The sequence below is a fragment of the Artemia sp. Qi Xiang Cuo genome, chromosome 10, assembly GCF_049724085.1.
Source record: "Artemia sp. Qi Xiang Cuo chromosome 10, ASM4972408v1, whole genome shotgun sequence".
Classification (NCBI taxonomy): domain Eukaryota; kingdom Metazoa; phylum Arthropoda; class Branchiopoda; order Anostraca; family Artemiidae; genus Artemia; species Artemia sp. Qi Xiang Cuo.
The window spans coordinates 56523424-56542990 of record NC_142803.1 but is presented as its reverse complement, the minus strand read 5'-3'; the positions used below and the strand labels follow the sequence as shown (position 1 = coordinate 56542990).

General features: G+C 36.0%; 1 protein-coding gene across 2 annotated transcripts in view; it reads right to left on the bottom strand.

Annotated features, from left to right (window-relative positions):
- LOC148947923 (hepatocyte nuclear factor 4-gamma-like) overlaps window positions 1–19567 on the bottom strand; it is a 51470-nt gene that overhangs the window by 14653 nt on the left and 17250 nt on the right. For both annotated transcript variants that reach the window (XM_089095564.1, XM_089095565.1), the window contains exons 3-4: window positions 10929–11139; window positions 2342–2552 (exon numbers count right to left, since the gene is read on the bottom strand). In XM_089095564.1, the coding sequence (XP_088951690.1) occupies window positions 2342–2552; window positions 10929–11139 (422 nt within the window). The remainder of the gene's footprint in view (window positions 1–2341; window positions 2553–10928; window positions 11140–19567) is intronic.

The window sequence follows — 19567 nt, the reverse complement described above, 5'->3', positions numbered from 1 at the left end:
GCTCATTCGATTGGAAATTGAAATGGCTAGTGGCCTTTTTAATAGTCGAAAGTGATTGGAAGGCAACTAACACCCCTTCCACGCCCACCATTTCTCCAAACCCATCCATTCAAAATTTTGAGATAGTCATTTTGTTCCACGCAGTTTAAAGTTCAGGAAATTATACCTTTGAGCAAGACACTCCTCCCACATTCTTCAGGGCAAGGGTTATAAGTTATGCCCTGGGAGCTTATAAGGTTTTTATTGAAATCTTTGTCGTAGAAACTAGAAAACGGGCTCATTTGATTGGACATTCAAATGGCTATTGCCCTTTATAATAGTCGAAAGTGATTTGAGGGCAACTAAGCCCCTCTCACGCCCACCTTTTCCCCAAACACATCCAATCAAAATTTTTAGATCGCCATTTTTTCACGCAGTTTAAAGTTCAGGAAATTATACCTTTGAGCAGAATACTCCCCCCACAGTCTTCAGGGCAAGGGTTATAAGTTATGCTCTGGGGGCATATAAGTTTTTATTGAAATATGTGTCGTAGAAACTAGAAAAAGAGCTCTTTCGATTGGAAATTCAAAGGGCTAGTGCCCTTTTTAATAGCCGAAAGTGATTTGAGGGCAACTAACCCCCCTCTCAAGCCCACCTTTACCCAAACCAATCCAATCAAAATTTTTAGATAGCCATTTTATTCCACGTAGTTGAAAGTTTTGGAAATTAGTTCTTAAAGGATGACAACCCCTCCCCCCCCCCACAACCCTCAGGGCAAGTGTTGTAACCTACGCCCTGGGGGCATGTAAGGTTTTTATAGAAAGCAATGTTGTAAAAACATCAAAAAGGGGTCCTTCAATTGGAAATTGAAAGGACTAGTGCCCTTTTAATAGTCGAAAGTGATTGAAAGGCAACTAACCCCCGTCTCACGCCCACCATTCCCCCAAACACATCCAATCAAAATTTTGAGATATCTATTTTGTTCAACGCAGTCGAAAGTTCTGGAAATTAGGTATTTTAGGATGACAACTCCCTCAGAGCCCTCAGTGAAGGGCTGTAAGTTATGCCCTGGAGGCATATAAGGTTTATATAGAAAGTTGTTGTAGAAATTTCAAAAAGGGTTCATTTGTTTGGAAATTGAAATTGGCCTTTTTACTAGTCGAAAGTGAGGGGAGAATAATTGACCCCCTCCCACGCCTACCATTTCCCCAAACATATCAATCAAGGTTTAGAGATAGCCATTTTGTTCAACGTAATTGAAAGTTCTGGAAATTATGTATTTAAGGATGACAAACCCCCCAGAGCCCCCAGGGCAAAGGTTGTAAGTTATGCCCTGGGGGCATACAAGCTTTTCACAGTTATAATTGTCGTAAAAACTTCAAAAGGGGCTCATCAAATTGGAAATTGAGAGGGCTAGTGCCCTTTATAGTCGAAAGTGATCGGAGGCTAACTAACTACCCTCTTGCGCGCACCATTCCCCTAAACACATCCAATGAAAATTTTCAGATAGCCATTGTGTTTAACGTAGTAGAAAGTTCTGGAAATTAGGTCTTTGAGGGTGACAACCCCAGCCCTCAGCCCTCATGACCCTGAGGTCATATAAGGTTTTCATTGAAATCGTTGTCGTAGAAACTTCAAAAGGGCTCATTCGATTGGAAATTGAAAGGGCTAGTGCCTTTTTTAATAGTTGAAAGTGATCGGAGAGTGACTAGCGCTCCTCTCACGCCCACCATTTTCCCAAACAAATCCTATCAAAATTTTGAGATAGCCTTTTTGCATAAGGTAGTTGAAAATTTTGGAAATTACGTCTTAGAGGATGACAACCACACTCAGAGCCCTTAGAGTAAGGGTTTTAATTTATGCCCTGGGGGTATATAAGGTGTTTATAGAAAGCGTTGTCGTAGAAACTCAAAAAGGGCTCATTCGATTGGAAATCGAAAGGCCTGGTTCCCTTTTTTAATAGTCGAAAGTGATTGGAAGGCTTGACATTTCTATAGTAAACATCAATGTGGGTATAATGTATGACTTGTTGTTGTTGTTGTTTAGAACAGGGCATTTCGTATCGAAGGAGTTGTCGTAGGAACTTCGAAAAGGGCTCATTTGATTGAAAATAGAAAGGACTGATGCCCTTTTTAATAGTCGAAAGTGATTCGATGGCAACTAATCCCCCTCTCACGCCCACCCTCGCATTTGCCTTTATCTTTAAAAACTAAATGTTGCCTTAATATTAAATCAAAATGCACTGTGTTAATGCTAATTCCCATTAATGTCATAATAAATAATAAATGTCAACGTATTGGAACCCGTAAACCCTTTTTTACTCGTAAAATTAATCAACCCGCAAATATCAGAGATTTCATACCGTTCTACAAAAGGTTTCAGCATTTGTTAATACAGGAAGGCTTAGACCAAGTGAGTTAGGACTCTCGTCGTAGTTGGGTCGTCGACAGCTTATTCGGTCACGTTCATTTTGAACTGCTTCTTTTTTCATACCCGCTTTTATGCATTTCCTCAGTCTGCAGTACCGGCACTGGTTTCTTTTGTCCTTATCCACGGTACAAGCTCGATTAAACCTATAATATAGAATCATTCCAATTTAACACAATTATAAGGCTAAATTTAACATTATTATATTCATTCCAATTTACAATGTGGAATAATTCCAATTTTACCGGCACTGGTTTCTTTTGTCCTTATCCACGGTACAAGCTCGATTAAACCTATAATATAGAATCATTCCAATTTAACACAATTATAATGCTAAATTCAACATTATTATATTCATTCCAATTTACAATGTGGAATAATTCCAATTTTACCGGCACTGGTTTCTTTTGTCCTTATCCACGGTACAAGCTCGATTAAACCTATAATATAGAATCATTCCAATTTAACACAATTATAATGCTAAATTTAACATTATTATGTTCATTCCAATTTACAATGTGGAATAATTCCAATTTTACCGGCACTGGTTTCTTTTGTTCTTATCCACGGTACAAGCTCGATTAAACCTATAATATAGAATCATTCCAATTTAACACAATTACAATGCTAAATTTAACATTATTATATTCATTCCAATTTACAATGTGGAATAATTCCAATTTTACCGGCACTGGTTTCTTTTGTCCTTATCCACGGTACAAGCTCGATTAAACCTATAATATAGAATCATTCCAATTTAACACAATTATAATGCTAAATTTAACATTATTATATTCATTCCAATTTACAATGTGGAATAATTCCAATTTTACCGGCACTGGTTTCTTTTGTCCTTATCCACGGTACAAGCTCGATTAAACCTATAATATAGAATCATTCCAATTTAACACAATTACAATGCTAAATTTAACATTATTATATTCATTCCAATTTACAATGTGGAATAATTCCAATTTTTAACATAATTGTCATTCCAATTTAACATAATTATAATCGTTCCCATTCATAATGTGGAATCATTCCAATTTTAATATAATTTCTTAGCATAAACTTCTTGAACGTAATTTTAATCGAGTAATAATTTGAATAATAATATGACTTATATAAAATGAAGTATAATTGTGGAGCATAAATTGAATGAGCACAATTTTAATTTAGTAATAATTTCGGTAAAAATTAATACTACAATTTGACAATAAATTTCATGAGTATGATATTGATTGAGCAACTTAATGAGTTTCGCTTCACTCAGGTAAATCGATTGGGTGTGAAACAAGGAATGTTGTAAATACCCACTTAGATTATGAAAAAAACCTTTTTTAGAATTCTCATTTCAAAATCGAAGAAAAAACAAAATACCCCCCCTCCCTTCACAGGTTTTGAAAATTACTTTTTTGCTTCTTCACATAAAAAAATGAAAAACATCCTCGACCTATCCCCCCAACACATCTTTGTGAATTGGCAACCCTGGCTTTACTACTGCTCATTCTGAACAACAGCTGTTTTTATTTCTTAAATAGAATGATTTTGTTGAAGAATTCATTCGAGACAAGATATAAATTTGACTAGAATAACTTGATATAAACCGTGATAAAGTTGCAGGAAATATATAGAGAAAAACTAAAAAGTTTGTACCACATTGGAAGTGAAGGAAGATTTATTTTACGAGGAAGAATTAGAGATAGTACTCAAAGGATTAAAAAAGGCCCTAATGCTGATAGAGTGGTAAATGAGTTTTCTTTTGAATATAGTAATTTTTAATATGGTATTCTAGACTTAGATCATGCTGATGTCCTAGACGAAACCAAGCGAAGTCTACCTAGAAAAAACCCCCCTTTGTAACAAAAAATATAGGAAGAGGCTATCACACACAAATTTCTTCCGTAAGGAATATACCAGTATGTACCAGTATATACCAGTATGTAGTGCCTATGATTTTGGAAGAGCCCAAAGTTGAAGCATCATATCTAGCTTCAAAAGCAGTAAAGCTGACAAAACCATTACATCTCTCCACAAGGTCTAATGGTGTCAACACGTTCTTTGATCAAACGACATTAATGACCCATTTACTGTTTCGTTCTCTATTCATTCCAGTTTCACTTCTGTAAATCCATTAGCTTTACCTTCAGCGCCACTTAGGATTCGTAACAAAGAAGAAATTATTCTCACAAGCCAGAAGACATGGTTATCTTGAAGTAATGGAGGTGTATGGCTCTGTTAAACTAAATATCTTTGAAGAGTGTCAAAGAGATCAGATTTTGGCTCAAAATAAAGTTACCAAGGGGATAAAATAAATACCAGTCCTATCTTTGACAGAGAGTTGTCTAGATCTAGATATCAAACTGTTTCAAAGAAGCCGAATGTTGGAATTACTCAGCAAGCAGACATAGAAATCATCCGATGGAAATTCCAAGCAAAAGATGACTCTTTCATCCCACTGATGTATATTTATTGGTATACAGAAAACGGACGGGGAGAATGTGATGTTAGTATTGAATATAAATTACAAGACATAACCTTAGAGCTAACTAATGTATGCATTACCCTGACATCAGCGAAGGGAAGAACTTGCTTTCACTGAAAGTAAAGGAGAATATCCGACTATAAAGAATGAATCTGTTATTGAGAGGAATCCTGAGAGGAATAGGTTGCAGCTGCCGCTGCCACCATGATGAATGATGAATGGAATATATTGGTTATCAATTCATCTAAGAGCAATGATGTATTTCAGTGCATCTCAAATTCCTGGTGACTTTATTCTGGTTAGAATTTCATTTTCAGCACCATTTTCGAATGGGAGTTTACGGATTTTAGATAGTATTGAAGTGGAAACTAATGAATCAGTGAAGTTTATAGTCCATCAGTTTATTATCGCAAAACGACATGAAATTGTATAAGTACGAATCAGGATAGTACTGTCTTGCGCAAGGTTTCCCACTCAAGTGCAAGGTTCCCTACTCATGTGCAAAGTTTACCACTCATATTCAAGGTTTACCACTCGTGTGCAATATTTATCACCCACGTGGAAGGTTCCCAGGGGCGGATCCAGGATTTTTTTTTAGGGGGGGCGCAAAATCGGTTGCTCCGAAAAAAAAATTTTAGGGGGGGGGGGGGCAAAATAGGTTGATCCGATAAACTTGCGTTAAGAGCAAGTTTAATTAACGCAAACTTGAGTTAATTGAGTAAATTATACTACTTTAGCCTACGCTAGGGGGGCACGCACCCCCTCACCCCACCCCCCTGTATCCGCCACTGAAGGTTACCCGCTCATGTGCAAGGTTTACCACTCACATACAAGGTTTCCCAGTCATATGCAAGGTTCCCCACTCACGTGCAAGGTTTCTCACTCATGTGCAAGGATTCCCAGTCATGTGCATGGTTTCTCATTCATGTGCAAAGTTTCCGACTGATGGTGCAAGGTTTTTCAGTCAAATAGAAGGTTTCTCACTCATGTGCAAGGTTTCTGACTCGTGTGCAAGATTTCCCACTAATGTGCAAGGTTTCTTAATGTGCAAGGTTTCTTACCCGCGCGCAAGGTTTCCCGCTCATGTGCAAGGTTTCCCACTCATGTGCAAGGTTTACCACTCATGTGATCAGGCTAGAAAGTATCATAGCTGCAGTAAGATGCAAAAAGTGGAATAGCCAAATATAAATAATAAAAATAGAATAGAACAGAAAACAAAGGTACAATAACCAAGGTGTTAGGATTTTTTACAGTTGCAAAAAATATTTGCAACTTTGGAAAATATTTGGAAGATTCGAAAAATTAAGATATGGAAGGCTGGATTCTCTCTCTCTCTGAAGGCCAATTGCTGGTCTTTTCTGGGCTCAATGTTGTAAGGAGCTCTGTTACTATATGTCACTGCCTATATACCCAATTAAGCATAGTGACAGCGTGACAGCCTAGTTCTCTTCGACAAAGTAGCTTGGAGTTTAACTCAAGTCGACTACCCAATTCTTTATTTACAAGCTTCGGTTAATAAAAAAAAAAACAAGAAAGACACATAAGTTGTGTCATCTAATCCTTGTTGTTTTTTCTATTTTGCGTATATTTATTGGAGGGATTCTGTGAAGTAGAAGTTGGAGGGGCTCTTAGATTATATATTGGAGAAGCTCTGTGAATATGCCGAGAATAGAATTGACGATTAGGTTGTTATGTTCGAAGAGGTCTAATCATTCAAAAGTTTTTCACCAAGGCATAGTATTATATATAATTGGAATAAATTTCATAGTTTTATAGATTTGAATAATTCATTGGTTAATAATAAAATTAGATTAATGAATCATTTAATCAGTAATTATTAATTTGATTTATTTTTTGGGGTGGATGCTCCTCATTTCATTTTATTTATTTGGTTAGTTTGATTTTTTGCGGATTTTGTTTGTTGTTACCGTACGGAGAGTTGAAGAGCAATCTTTTTATTACGGTATCTGGAGATAGTATTAGTTATTTATTGTTGAGTTTTATATAAACCCACACATGAGTTATTCTCACTGTGGGTAATTAATTTGATAGTTTTGTAAAAAAAAAATTTTATTGATTAATAAAGAACTTGACTTGACTTGAAGCCGTCCCTTTCTTGCTAATTTACTTGTTTATATATCTTGGCTTATATACTTTGCTTGATTATATATCATTTCATATACCAATGAAACAGAGAATATCCTTCTTACAACCATGGGAAAGACATTGAAGATATAACAAAAGATACTTTATTAAATTCATTTTTAATGACGGGACAAAATCTACATCCACTCTTTGGTCTTGTTGTTCAGGTCCCTAATCCTTTTTTTGCAGTTTTTTTTAACTTTTCTTTGTATCTTTCTCCTGCTCTAACGTTTACGGTTTTTTTTCAGTTTATTTTTTTTTATTATTACTTTTATTATCATTTTAATTATTATCTTTATTATCATTTTATTATAAATTTCTATTATTTCTTTTTTTTCAAAATCATCTTTTCTTTTTAATTGTATTTGGACAACATAAGTTTCGTTTTTGATTGTTTATGAAGTTTTCTCTTAGTTGGTAATCCATGGTTTTTTTGTCGAAGCAAAAACGGTGATTAAATATCTCAAGTACTACGCAAATCTCTTTGCTGAGACTTGTATTATGATGTTTTTACCTATCTCTTATCTTGAGCTAACGTAACTTAAGGTTGTTTCATATAACATTTAAGCACAAAAACGCAAATACGCAATATTCACAACCGTTTAAATAATAGAAAGCATAAAACTAATAAATCGGGAAAGCAGATTTTTGAAAAGATAGGGAAATGTCTGGAAAGCCAGGAAAAGGCTATTAGCAGTGGGAAAGCTACTTTATAACAACTTATTGGAAGTATCGATAATATCTAAAATATAATCGCAAATCTTTTAATTTATCAAAGCTTACAATGTAAAAGTAATTTCCATTGTTTCTTTTCTTTTTTTTCGTTTTTTTTTTAGCTACCTCACTGGTTCAAATATTTCAAGATTAAAAGCTCGTCAGTAAAGAATGCCTCGCCAAAATAGAACCAAAAAAAGGATCCCCCATAGATCGCAGTATAAATGTCACGATATACATCAAAATAATCTTCTTTTCATCATTAAAAATGCTCGAGAATCCATTAAATTTAATCATCATTAGAAATACTTAAAATAATTTAATTAATTAAATTAAATTAATCATTAAAAATAATTAAATTTGAAGCTACGTATCAAAATTAATTAGTAAATATATTTTTTTTTTCGTTTAACATTATATAACTCATAATTTATATAACTTTAGAAACAGGAGGAAACACTCCTAGAATGGGATGCAATCCTGTTGAACATTATACCATCAAATTGAATTTATCTGAACCCCTCAAAGCTCCTTACCTTACACTAATTCTGGAAAAGCAAAGTTTTCTGATGAAAATTAAGAGAGAAGTTGAAACTCAAAGCGAGTAAAAATTACAGCTCCACAGTTTATATAACATATATCTGAAAAACTGTTTCAAACAAACTGCCTCGTGATATTTGCTTCACGTGTACATTTTAAAAAAATTAGGACTTTATTGGAAACATGAACTCGACGCAGCAAAACGCGATTAGGAGCAGAATAATTCTTAAGGTTACCGAAGATAAAAAGCTAATTTATGATGCTGTGAAGAGTCTATAACCGGCCAAGAAATTAATAAATTTTACTATACAATTTCAATTCCCTGAAGAACTTAAGCAAACTTAGTTTTCAAAGAAATGTTACTTTTTCAGAATTCTAGAAATATAGCAAAATATCGTGTGTCAAAGTTGAAAATTTTTTTCAGATACATGTTGCAAAAACTGCGAAGCAGAAACATTAGTTTGTTTTAAGTTTCAATTTTGCTCTTGACTTTCAAAAGAAAAACTTTTGTTTTTTAAACTTAATTTTTGTTCGTTTTAAGTTTCAATTTCCCTTTCGACTTTCAAAATAAAAACTTCTGTTTTTAAAAGTAATTTTTGTTCGTTTTAATGAGTTTTGAAGATATACTCAATAAACCTTACAAAAAGATCTTTGTTCAACTTAGGTGAAAAAATTATAGAAGTCAACCTAAGTTCCTTTTAAAATATGACATTGAATATAGATTATAATCAGCATTTCTCTCAAATTTTCCTTGCAAAAATCGGCAATTTCTCTCGTGTAGTCCAAGGTGTATATTATCCTTGGCATCTTTGTGGAGTTGTAGATACAAATTATTTATGGAATATTGAATAAAGGCTGATTTTCACTCGCATTTTAGGGATTTTGGTATTGGGGTTTTCTATGGATTTTTCTCCAGCCTTTTAGGGATTTTGAAAATATAAAGTTGAACTCTGACCCTTGAATAAAAAAAAAACAAAAAAAAAACACTTTGGCACTCTACATGGATTTGAATAGAAATTGAAACTTCCATCACTAAATACTAGCGTCATTGACAGTATAGCGTCATCAAGCAGAACTGGACCAACTCAGCATGATTTAAATCTAATTCAATTTGGGTTTCAATTAAAGGTATGATTTTATATATACCAAACTTAAAATATCCTGAAAATAAGCAGATTCTTTTGCTTTTAAACTATCTTTATATGTTAAAAAACAGTTAGGGCTAGGTAGCCCTAACTAACGAGGAAGACTACATTGACTTTCCATAATACAAATAATAAAAGCTAAAAGAACAAGAAATTATTTGTAAGACAGTAAAAAAAAATTTCTAAATGAATATATCAGCTCTGTATATACCTATTTTATGCCTTGTTTCATCTTTTTTTTCATGCCTGGTTGAATCTCCTGGAAATGATGATGCTAGGACTGTTTTTTTTTTTTTTTTTTTTTTTTTTTTTTTTTTTTTTTTTTTAATGGTCAGGCGTTTTATTGCATGTCTTATTTTATTTATACATACTTAGATATATGCATACTTAGATACATACTACAGGTACATTCTGTAGATACATAGATACTTAGTATACATACTTAGATACATACTATAGATACATATATACATACTTAGATACATACGTACTTAGTATACATACTTAGATAAATACCATAGATACTTAAATACATGCATACTTAGTATACATACTTAGATACATAGTATAGATACATTCACACATACGTAGATACATTCTTAGTTGAATTCCTTGTTGTTTTGCCTTTTGTTATTTGTATTAGCTTAGTATATAGAGCATATCTAGAAAAAATATAAATAGGCTTTACGATTTCGTTAAAAGGGGTTCTTTTACCACCGCTTTAAACAAAAGCAAAAAAAAAAATAACAAAAACAAATACAATGATTTGCTTTTAATTTTGTTAAAAATTAGCGTCACCATTTTACTTGACAAAGCTAGGTAGCGTTGGTTGTTCTCTTCTCCTAAAGACTAAAATCAGTTTCCATTCTTATGAGTTTCCACATTCATCGAACTCAATTTATCACTCTCATTCAAGGCGGTTAGGGCGAGGGTATCCAGGAGGAGGGTTAGGGGGTATGAACCCCCGAGATGTTTGTCTGACCCATAAAAACTTAACAAAAATGCATATAAACAAACTTCTGATGTATTTTAAAAGATATTTTGTAATCCCCCCCCCCACAAAAAAAAATCCTGGATACGAACTTGCTCTCACTATTCTATTTCTACGGAACTATTTGTGGCATAGTTCCTATTTTCGACTCTCACTAGTCTTCTATATAACTATTTGGCATGTGGCATATCTAATGCCTAAAATAGCTTCAAATTAATTTTTATACAAATATAATTATAATTAAAAATTATATAATTAAATAATTAAAGATTTATACAGACATAATTAAAAAATTAATGTATAAGAATTTTTAATCTTTAATGAGGGTACAAATATTTTTTAATTAAGCATTTTCTAATTTAAGTTTAACTGAATTAAGTATCTATTCAATTTAAGCATATTTAATTAAGGTATAAAAATACTTTAAGCCTTATTTTTTTAAGATATAAAGCATTTTCTAAGGTATAAGTTATTTTTTATGGTATTTTAAGGTATTTTTTACCTGCATGTGTATTTATGATCCTTTCGAACAGATCGCCTAAAGAACCCTTTACATCCATCACAAGATGAGGCTCCATAATGTTTCCCAGTTGCTCTGTCTCCACATATTGCACAAGCTCCAGAGATACCATTTGCTCCATCAATACTTAAACTTCCAGGTGCAGCTTGATGTGATGTGGACGAAACAACTTGCTGTTGCGCAATGGAAACCCCTAAAAAAAGGACAGAGCCTCATTAACTCTATTAGGCCATTCATGTTGACTCAACAGTATCACTTCCACCATACTGTAGGTATTATAGAAATTATAGAACCACGGCAAAAGAGACAGTCTTTTATATGTTTGTTGGACTTTCTGGGAATTAATATTCCCCAGAATTAAATATTTGGCTAAAAGCCAGAAAATTGGCCATGTGTTCATTTCACTTTCTAGGATTTTTAGATTCTATTCTTATTGATGATGTTTAGGTTCAACTTTTTTTTTTTTAATAAGAGAATGAAAAGGACAGTAAACAGAGAAACTGAGCTTCCTTGGCACCCTTGAGAACCTTGGTAACCTTGAGAACCTTGGTAACCTTGAGAACCTTGGTACCCTTGAGAACCTTGCTAACCTTGAGAACCTTGGTAACCTTGAGCACAGGTAAAATATGACGACCTTTCAGAAATTAAAAGGGCTAGGAGGGTATAAAGGGTTTATGAAGGGAAAAAATAGCAAAAGAACAAGACATTTAGTTTCCCAAACATAAACCCTAACATCCCAAACATCAAACATAAAAAAATTGAACCCAAACATCAACAACAAGAATAGAATCTGAAAATCCTAGCAAGTGCAATAAATGCATAGCCAATTTTCTGATAATACATAGTAATACATGAATATATAGCCAGATATTTAATTCCGGGGGAATATTAATTTCCAGAAAGTTCAAGAAACATATAAAAGACCGTCTCTTTTGCCATGTTTCTTTGCCCTATTCTTATATGTTGTAAATCTTGTTCATTTTAAGATTGACATTTCAAGATTACTCCCCCTCCCACCCTGGCGGATTTGGTAAAGAATCAAAATGGCCCTTCTTTATCTAAGAATCAAGTTTAAGAAGTAACTTCATCACTTCATAACAGATACCAGTTCCCAGCAAGTGCAAAAATACCTAAAACATCCTTTTCAGCTACATTTCTAATTTTTAGTGAAAGTGTTAATTTTAGAGGGATATCAGTTCTCGGCAAGGGATATCAGTTTTTAACCAAGTTGTTGATTGCAGGGGAACAGTTGTTCCTAGCAAATTCAACAAATGCACAAAAGACTATTTTTTTATTGTTTTTACTCCAACTGTTAATTTTGGGGAATGTTAGTTCCCAGCAAGGGCAAAAAATGCATAAAAACCATCTTTTGTTTATGGGGTTACACCAAATTCTGGTTTTTAACCAAACAGTTAATTCTGGGGGGATATTGGTTTGTATCTAGTGCAACAAATACCCAAAAGACCCTTTAGTTTTTTAGTGTTTTTTTTTAACATTTCTGGTTTTTATCCATAGTTGATTCAAAGGAAATAGCAGTTCCTAGCAAACGTAACCAACGCATAAAATACCACCCTTTAATTTTTTAAAATCTTTTTTATACCATCTTTTTTAATCATCAAATACTGTCTTTTAATTTATTACCGTTTTTATTTTATCGTACAATATTTATTTTACATGCCAACTAAATTATTATTATTACCGAATTACTACCATGAAATACCATCTTTCAATTATTACCCAAATGGTTAATTTTTAGGGAATATTAAGTGCCACATGTTCAACAAATGCATAAGATACCACAAGGTGTTATCCAGGAGAGGTGTTGGGGGAAGGGGGTTTGAGACCCCTCCCCCCTGAAATGTTTTCTGACTCGTAAAATCGTAACAAAAATGAATATAAACAAATTTGTGATGCGTTTTTTAAAGTTTTTTGTCCCCCCCCCCGGAAAAAATCCTTTTGTAAAACACCCCCAAAAAAATTCCTGGATACGACCCTGAGTGACTCCCTTTGTTTAATAGTCATAGAAAAAGTGAAACAGATGAAACTACTACTACTAATAACAACTCACCAAAGCACCAAGCCGCCTGAGGCCAACATAGCTACGTACGCTTCTCCTCCATCCTAATCTATTCAAGGCTTTCCTCTTTGCATCCTCCCAGGAAGTTCCCATTTCCCTTAAATCTTTCTTTATGACACCCTTCCACCCCAACCGCGGTCGAACTACTTTTTGTTTAGCCGAAGAGGGTTGGCCAAAAAGGACAATCTTCGGCAATCTATCATCCTTCATCCGCAGAACGTGCCCTAGCCATCTCAGCCTTTCTCCCATTATAGCCCTAGAAAGAGGGACTAAACAAATATTCGTCTGTTTTTCTGAGCGCCCATGCTTCAGAACCATATTTGACCATTGTCATCATTGTAGCTTCTAATATTCTAATCTTTAGTCGCAGACTTACCTTCCTATTCTTCCAAACTTTTTTAACTGTGAAAGAAATACCCTGAGCCTTGGCTATTCTACTTTTAACATCTTCACTACTTCCACCGTCTTTACTAATAATTAAATTTAAAAAAAAAGGTTTTTTTTTAACAAAAGTAAAGAGCGAAAATATGTCTTCAGCAGAGTAAAAAAGATAACATACATTATAATGAACAATCAACTAAAAGTTAAAAGAAACAATTTAATAAAAAAGAAATCAATAATGAGCTTATAGTTTACAAAACATAAGATCAATTTTCAGCTCAAACTCTAAGCGAACAGAAATTGCTAGACAAATTAACGAGGAAGTCGTCTTTGTTGTACCCCAATTATAATAAAAAAAACAACAGATAGACAGATATTAAAGTTAAAAGAAACAGATATTAGATTTGCTAAAAAGTGGAACCAATAATGAACTTAGAATGTACCGAAACTAAAATTGATATTCCACTCAAACTCAAAACGGACAGAAATTACTAGATATATGAAGTGGAAAATTTTTCCCCTTGCAGCCTACTCCAATTATAGCGCGACTGTAATTCACGCTGTACTGAAAGCAATATATATTTTAAGCAATTTCGAAGCAACAGCGAAATAAAAAGACAAACTTTTGTCAAAAAATACAAACTCAAGGCCATATCCAGATTGAAGGGTTTACCTGGCTACAGCTCACCCCCCCCCCCCCCATAGGTGCCCTCATCACTCTTTGCCTAGCCAGTGCTATTGTATTGCCTATTGATCAATCTTTTCGTTACCCAATGTAACCTTTTCATCCTCACTTATTCCTAGCTTTAGCGACTTAGTCTTCTTAACATTAATTGTCCTATTCTAGAACCCTGAAACCTATTCTAGAACCCTGAACTCACAAAACCTCTAAAAGTTCATTCATTTTGCTCACACATTCATCTGAAATACTTAAAGCATCAGCATAATCTAAGTTCAGGAATTTTTTTCTTCCCTGTTTGATTCCGTGTCTTCCCATTGCCTTTCCTGTGCTCCTTAAAACAAATTCCATCAAAATGACCCGTATAAAGAGGGATAGAACCCAACCGCTGTTTAACTCCTGATTTAATAGGAAACCAGCTGCTAACCTCATTTCCTATCTATACGGCAGCGTTGTAACCCTAGGAAAAAGGTGAAATATTGAACTTAATTCGCGCACTATATTAGTAAACCAAAATCAGAATTTTTTTAATTTTGTAACTTCCTGCTTTCTCCTTCTTGGATTTTTCTAAGTAACTAAGAAATACTAGAGAAGCAATATGAGCATCGTTGCATCAAGCCGAAATTGGTAAAAAAATTAAACCAAATAATCATCAGTGAATTAAAAATATACAGTAGATAAACCTATCAACTAGTCTAAATGTGACAAGAGACGGTAAAACATTTAAACGACACTTTCGTCAGCTGGTCTTGAATTTAGATCACTCTCAACAAATGGTTCATTTTTTCCGATATGCATAAATATCAGAAACAAGTAAATTATTCAATCACGGTTTTTTTTTTTTTTTTGCTTCATTACATAAAACAAAATGCTTAAAAGAACGGATAATTAATAAAAAGTTAAATTATTAATAATATACGCAATATATTATCAAAGAAAAATTGACACCAAGGTTCAGAATAACCACCGTCACATAAATTGGGCTCTTACGAAAAGAGACTAAATCATCAATCAATTTAAAATTGCAACAATTCGCAATTACAGCTGACTTAATTAAATAAGCAGCCGACGATAAAATCACAAACTCCCACTTCCTAGATTTGAGGCAGGAAAGGCTTTCCCCATTTTTAATTACGTCTTTATTTAATTGTAACCCGTCTACAACAAAAAGAAAACACAGACGGAGTATAAACGAAGGAAAAAAGAAAGGAAGAGGTACTAGGGCGAACAAAATTAAATGGACAGTGATTCACTGCCGCAGCAAACGATACCGAGGGTGGGAAGAAACTTTCTCGTCGTACCGTTTAATTTGTTCAGTTATAGCTGCCGTCGGGTCCGCAATTTTAAAATTTTTAACAAGGTGCAAATTTCTTGTCCACGGCGGGAGCGGCAACAAAAACTTTGCATACTTAAAAAACGCGGATCTGAGCTTTCTTTTCTCTGGATCGGGACAAATTCTCTAAAATGGGCTTAGATACAGGAAATGGGGAGGGATACTGCATTATAAAGTCGAGCCAGAATTAAACGGTTGAAACTGATTTTAGATGAAACTACTCTACTGTAAGCAAAAGCCAGGCGTTTACGGAGATGATCAATAAGAACGGAGCGGGTAGTTTTAAGATCCTTTCCAATTGGTAAACCAAGGTAAATAATTTTCGGGACAGGGGCAAAAGACAGTTCTCCCAGCCTCACAGACGAGACCTTTTCCTGGCACCAGTTGAACAGAAGAATCTCATACTTCTGCGGGTTAAATTCAAGGCCAATGCGACTATAATTTGATTGTAGTGTGTAGAAGGTGGTCTCTGTACCGGCGACTGAGCGGCTAGGGTTCAGAATGTCATTGGCGTAAGCTATCATTGCAATGTCTATGTCACGAGCTATGCATTTGTCTCGATAGTAGACTGTGTCTCAATAATACAGTTATTAAAGGCACAAGGAGATGTGACTGATCCTTGTCGAGCACTCTTTTTTACTCGGATTACAAGATTCCCTCGGTAGGACAGCATCACGTCTGGTATATATTGAGTGAGGCCTCGACCATGGCCAGGAAGTAGGATTTCAGCCCGTAGGTGGTCGTACATGTCTTTAATGAGTAGTAGGATGTCCTTCTGTACACCTCTCTTTCCCATATCCAGAATGAGTTGGCCATGGAGAAGTGAGTCGTAGGCACGGCAGACCTCATGTAGACCCATAACAATGGACTTCTTCGATTCATCAGTATCAATCAAGACTAAAGCCAAAGCAGAAATGGCGTGGCCGTAATCAAGACCCTTCTGGAACCCAAACTGGGAAGGGGGAGTCCAGCATTTTTCCTGGATCTCATCAACGACAAAAGTTCGAAGACTTTACAAAGCGTTTGGGCCATTGTAACTGGTCTGAACGAAGCACATTCCGAAGTACTTTTTTTCTTTCTTCGGGACTGGTCTAAGCGACCCACTACTGAATTCCAATGGTACGAGTTCAGTGGTGAAGATCATTTCAAAGAGAAGAGTTAGGCGCCCCATGAAAGTCGGGCTGCAATGGCTAGGGTGAAGGGTGGATACACGGTCAATGCCAGCCGAATTCTTTTTTTTCAACCGTCGAATCGCGGACGCCACCTGCGATTGGGTAACTAGGAAATCTGTATCTGGAATTGATGACAGGAGGGATGAAAGATTTCTTGAACAGAAATGTTAAGATCCTGTTTTTGGGCTGAAAACTCATCAAGGTAATAGTTTATCCATGTTAAATAGGGGATATCTGACTCGGGACCAGCTGACTCCTTCTTATTAAACATTTTTCATAACATATTTGAATTTTTAATTACTTTTTCAGAAAGCTCAGATTTCAACTGCGGGCGGTGACGAGCAAGTTCCTTCCCAAACTTACACTTAGATGCAACTCTGATCTCTTTAACTACTTCTGAGCGTGGTTTACTACATTCTTTCCGTATCTCGTGCCAGAAAGAAGCTCGGTCGCATGCTAATTGTAACAAAGGGTTAGGAGACCATCCCTTTTCTTGAGTTCCTTGTTTGACACGAAAGTTAGGCACGCCCTGAGATTCGGCAAACAGAAGAGCATGGGTCAGTTCGGCGTTTTAAATATTAAGACGTAGCCGCGCATCTCTTTCACCACGATGAGAGAGTGTCATAAGTAGGTCAAACGGTACGCGAATTTTTAACAGAAAAAGATCACAAGAATCTTGAAATTGTCTTTATCAGTTTTACGCCAGACCGGAACCTGATGCCACCTCTGAGTGAATGCCGACGAATTATTCGAAGCAGAAAACAAGGTAGGCCTACTGATAATATACTGAACTGGGAAATGATCCGAAGTGAAACTATTCGGAAGGACAAGAACCTCACGTGCTGGCAAAGAACTAGAGCTAACAATATGGTTTAGATTGGACGTAGAGCCCGATTGGTGGATATACGAAAAGTCTTGGTTTTTCCGGTGAATAGTAAAACGGTTCTCCAGTATCCCTATTAGAATGCAACACCAGCTGTTTTGGGAATTAATACCAACTTCTAAATTACAGTTAAAGTCACCCACGATTATGCACTCAAGGAACTCGTGCTCGGCTTTCTAGAGGCAACGGGCTAGTTTGGCAGCACTCATAACAAAAGCACTACCAGATTAGTCGTCACGATAGTTCGTTAGAAGGTACTCATTTATAAATAGCAGAGTATCTAGTCTAGTTGCAAGAAAATTGTCACTGTTATCGTATACTTCGCACATGAGACGATTTCTAACCAACGTGGCAATACCGCCAGACGGAAAGCCTCGTGGAGATGAACATTATGCAGGCACGGAGAACACAGAATAGGACGGCCAGAGATTTAGTAGGTTTAGGCCAGCTTCTGTGATGAAATGTTCTTGCAGGCATATCACATTATATTTATTCACAAGCTGGTCAACCACAAGAGACCGATCGGAAAAGTTTCCGTTTATATTCCAAGAGAGCAGGGAAATGTTAGAGATTTCGTTATTCAGCATGTTAATGAGTTGCCTTTTGTTGGTTTTCTGGACACTTCAAATTATTGCAGGTATGACCCGCTTTCTTGCAGGAAACGCAAAACATAGCACGAGTACACTTTTCTGCATAGTTCGTTTTGGAGACGTGGTCAGACGCGCCACATCTGGAGCAGAGAGGGCTATTAGTGCACTCGGCAGCTAGGTCACCTTGGTTGTGGCACGAGTAGCAAGGACGGGGTAAGAAGCGGAATTCTTCAGTGGACAGTTTTTCGTAATAGATCTTCACAGATTCCTTAAGAAATTTATCCAAATCCGATCGACAGCGGAAAAATACCTTGAAGGTACGGGAACTGTCAAGCTGTTCAGGCTTCGTAGCTCTGGGGATCAATGCAGTTAGCTCATCCGATGATGCATCAGAGGGGACTCTTTTCACTTCAACAATATAGTTAGGGATCTTTATGGCAGCAGAAATATGTGGCTGGTTGGTCTTGATTGACTCAACAATGGATTCAGCTGTGTCTTTCGAACGAATCACTAGTTTCCAGTCCGATTTGACTTTCCGTAATTCAGATATGTCACTAGTACCCGCAAATACCGAATCTACAAATCTCTTCCTAGGACTAGGGGTATCAAGTGACTCGGGCAGATTTTTCAGGACGACTGCATAGGAGGGCTTATCAGACTGATCTGAAGCGCTTGGCCATTCGATGGGTTTGTTGGCATTCTGTGATAGTGATTTTGCCGATGATATAACCCTCCATCTCATTTAAGAGAGGAGCTGCAGAAGAATAGCGCTGTGCTCTCCAGAACAGCCGAGCAAGCTGTCTGTCAATCAGTACACAGAAAACAAAAGCCATGCAAAACAACGCCAATACCCTACCTGCTCCATTGTTCAAAGTCAAATCCGGTTTACTAGAGGAGGTTTAAAAAATTCAAGTACCTTGGTAGTCTCATTAAATTTCACGGAAGCCATGAACAGGAAATTACCACACGCACTGCATGCGCAGGAAGCTATTCAATAAACTAAGAAATGTGTAGAGCATTCCAGCAAACTCCCCGAAGCTCAAGCTCCGGCTCTTCAATAGTGACGTCCTCTCTGTACTAATGTACGGATGCGAATTTTGGGCGTTGACAAAGTAGCTAAAACAATGAATCCAGGATTTTGATAACATCTATCTTCAGCGCATCCTTGTTATCCAGTGGACTAATAAGATCGCTGACACCTTTATACGTGAAAAGACAAACCAGCCGATAGTGATCAGTAGAATTATGACTAACCGATGGCATTATTGGGGTCATATGGTGTGGATGGGCGAAGGCCACCTACTCCTTGATGTGTGGTGTTGGGTCCCTCCCGACATCAAAAGACGCGGGCGACAGAAGGCAACACTAGGAAAATACATTGAGAAGGATGCTGTGCTGTTGAGATCGTCGCTCGAAGAACTTTGGTCAAAGGCACTAGAAAAGCCGTCAAGGAGAGGCACCGTTGTCACTTTATGCGTCAGCCGGCGTGGGAAGACCTAAGTAGTA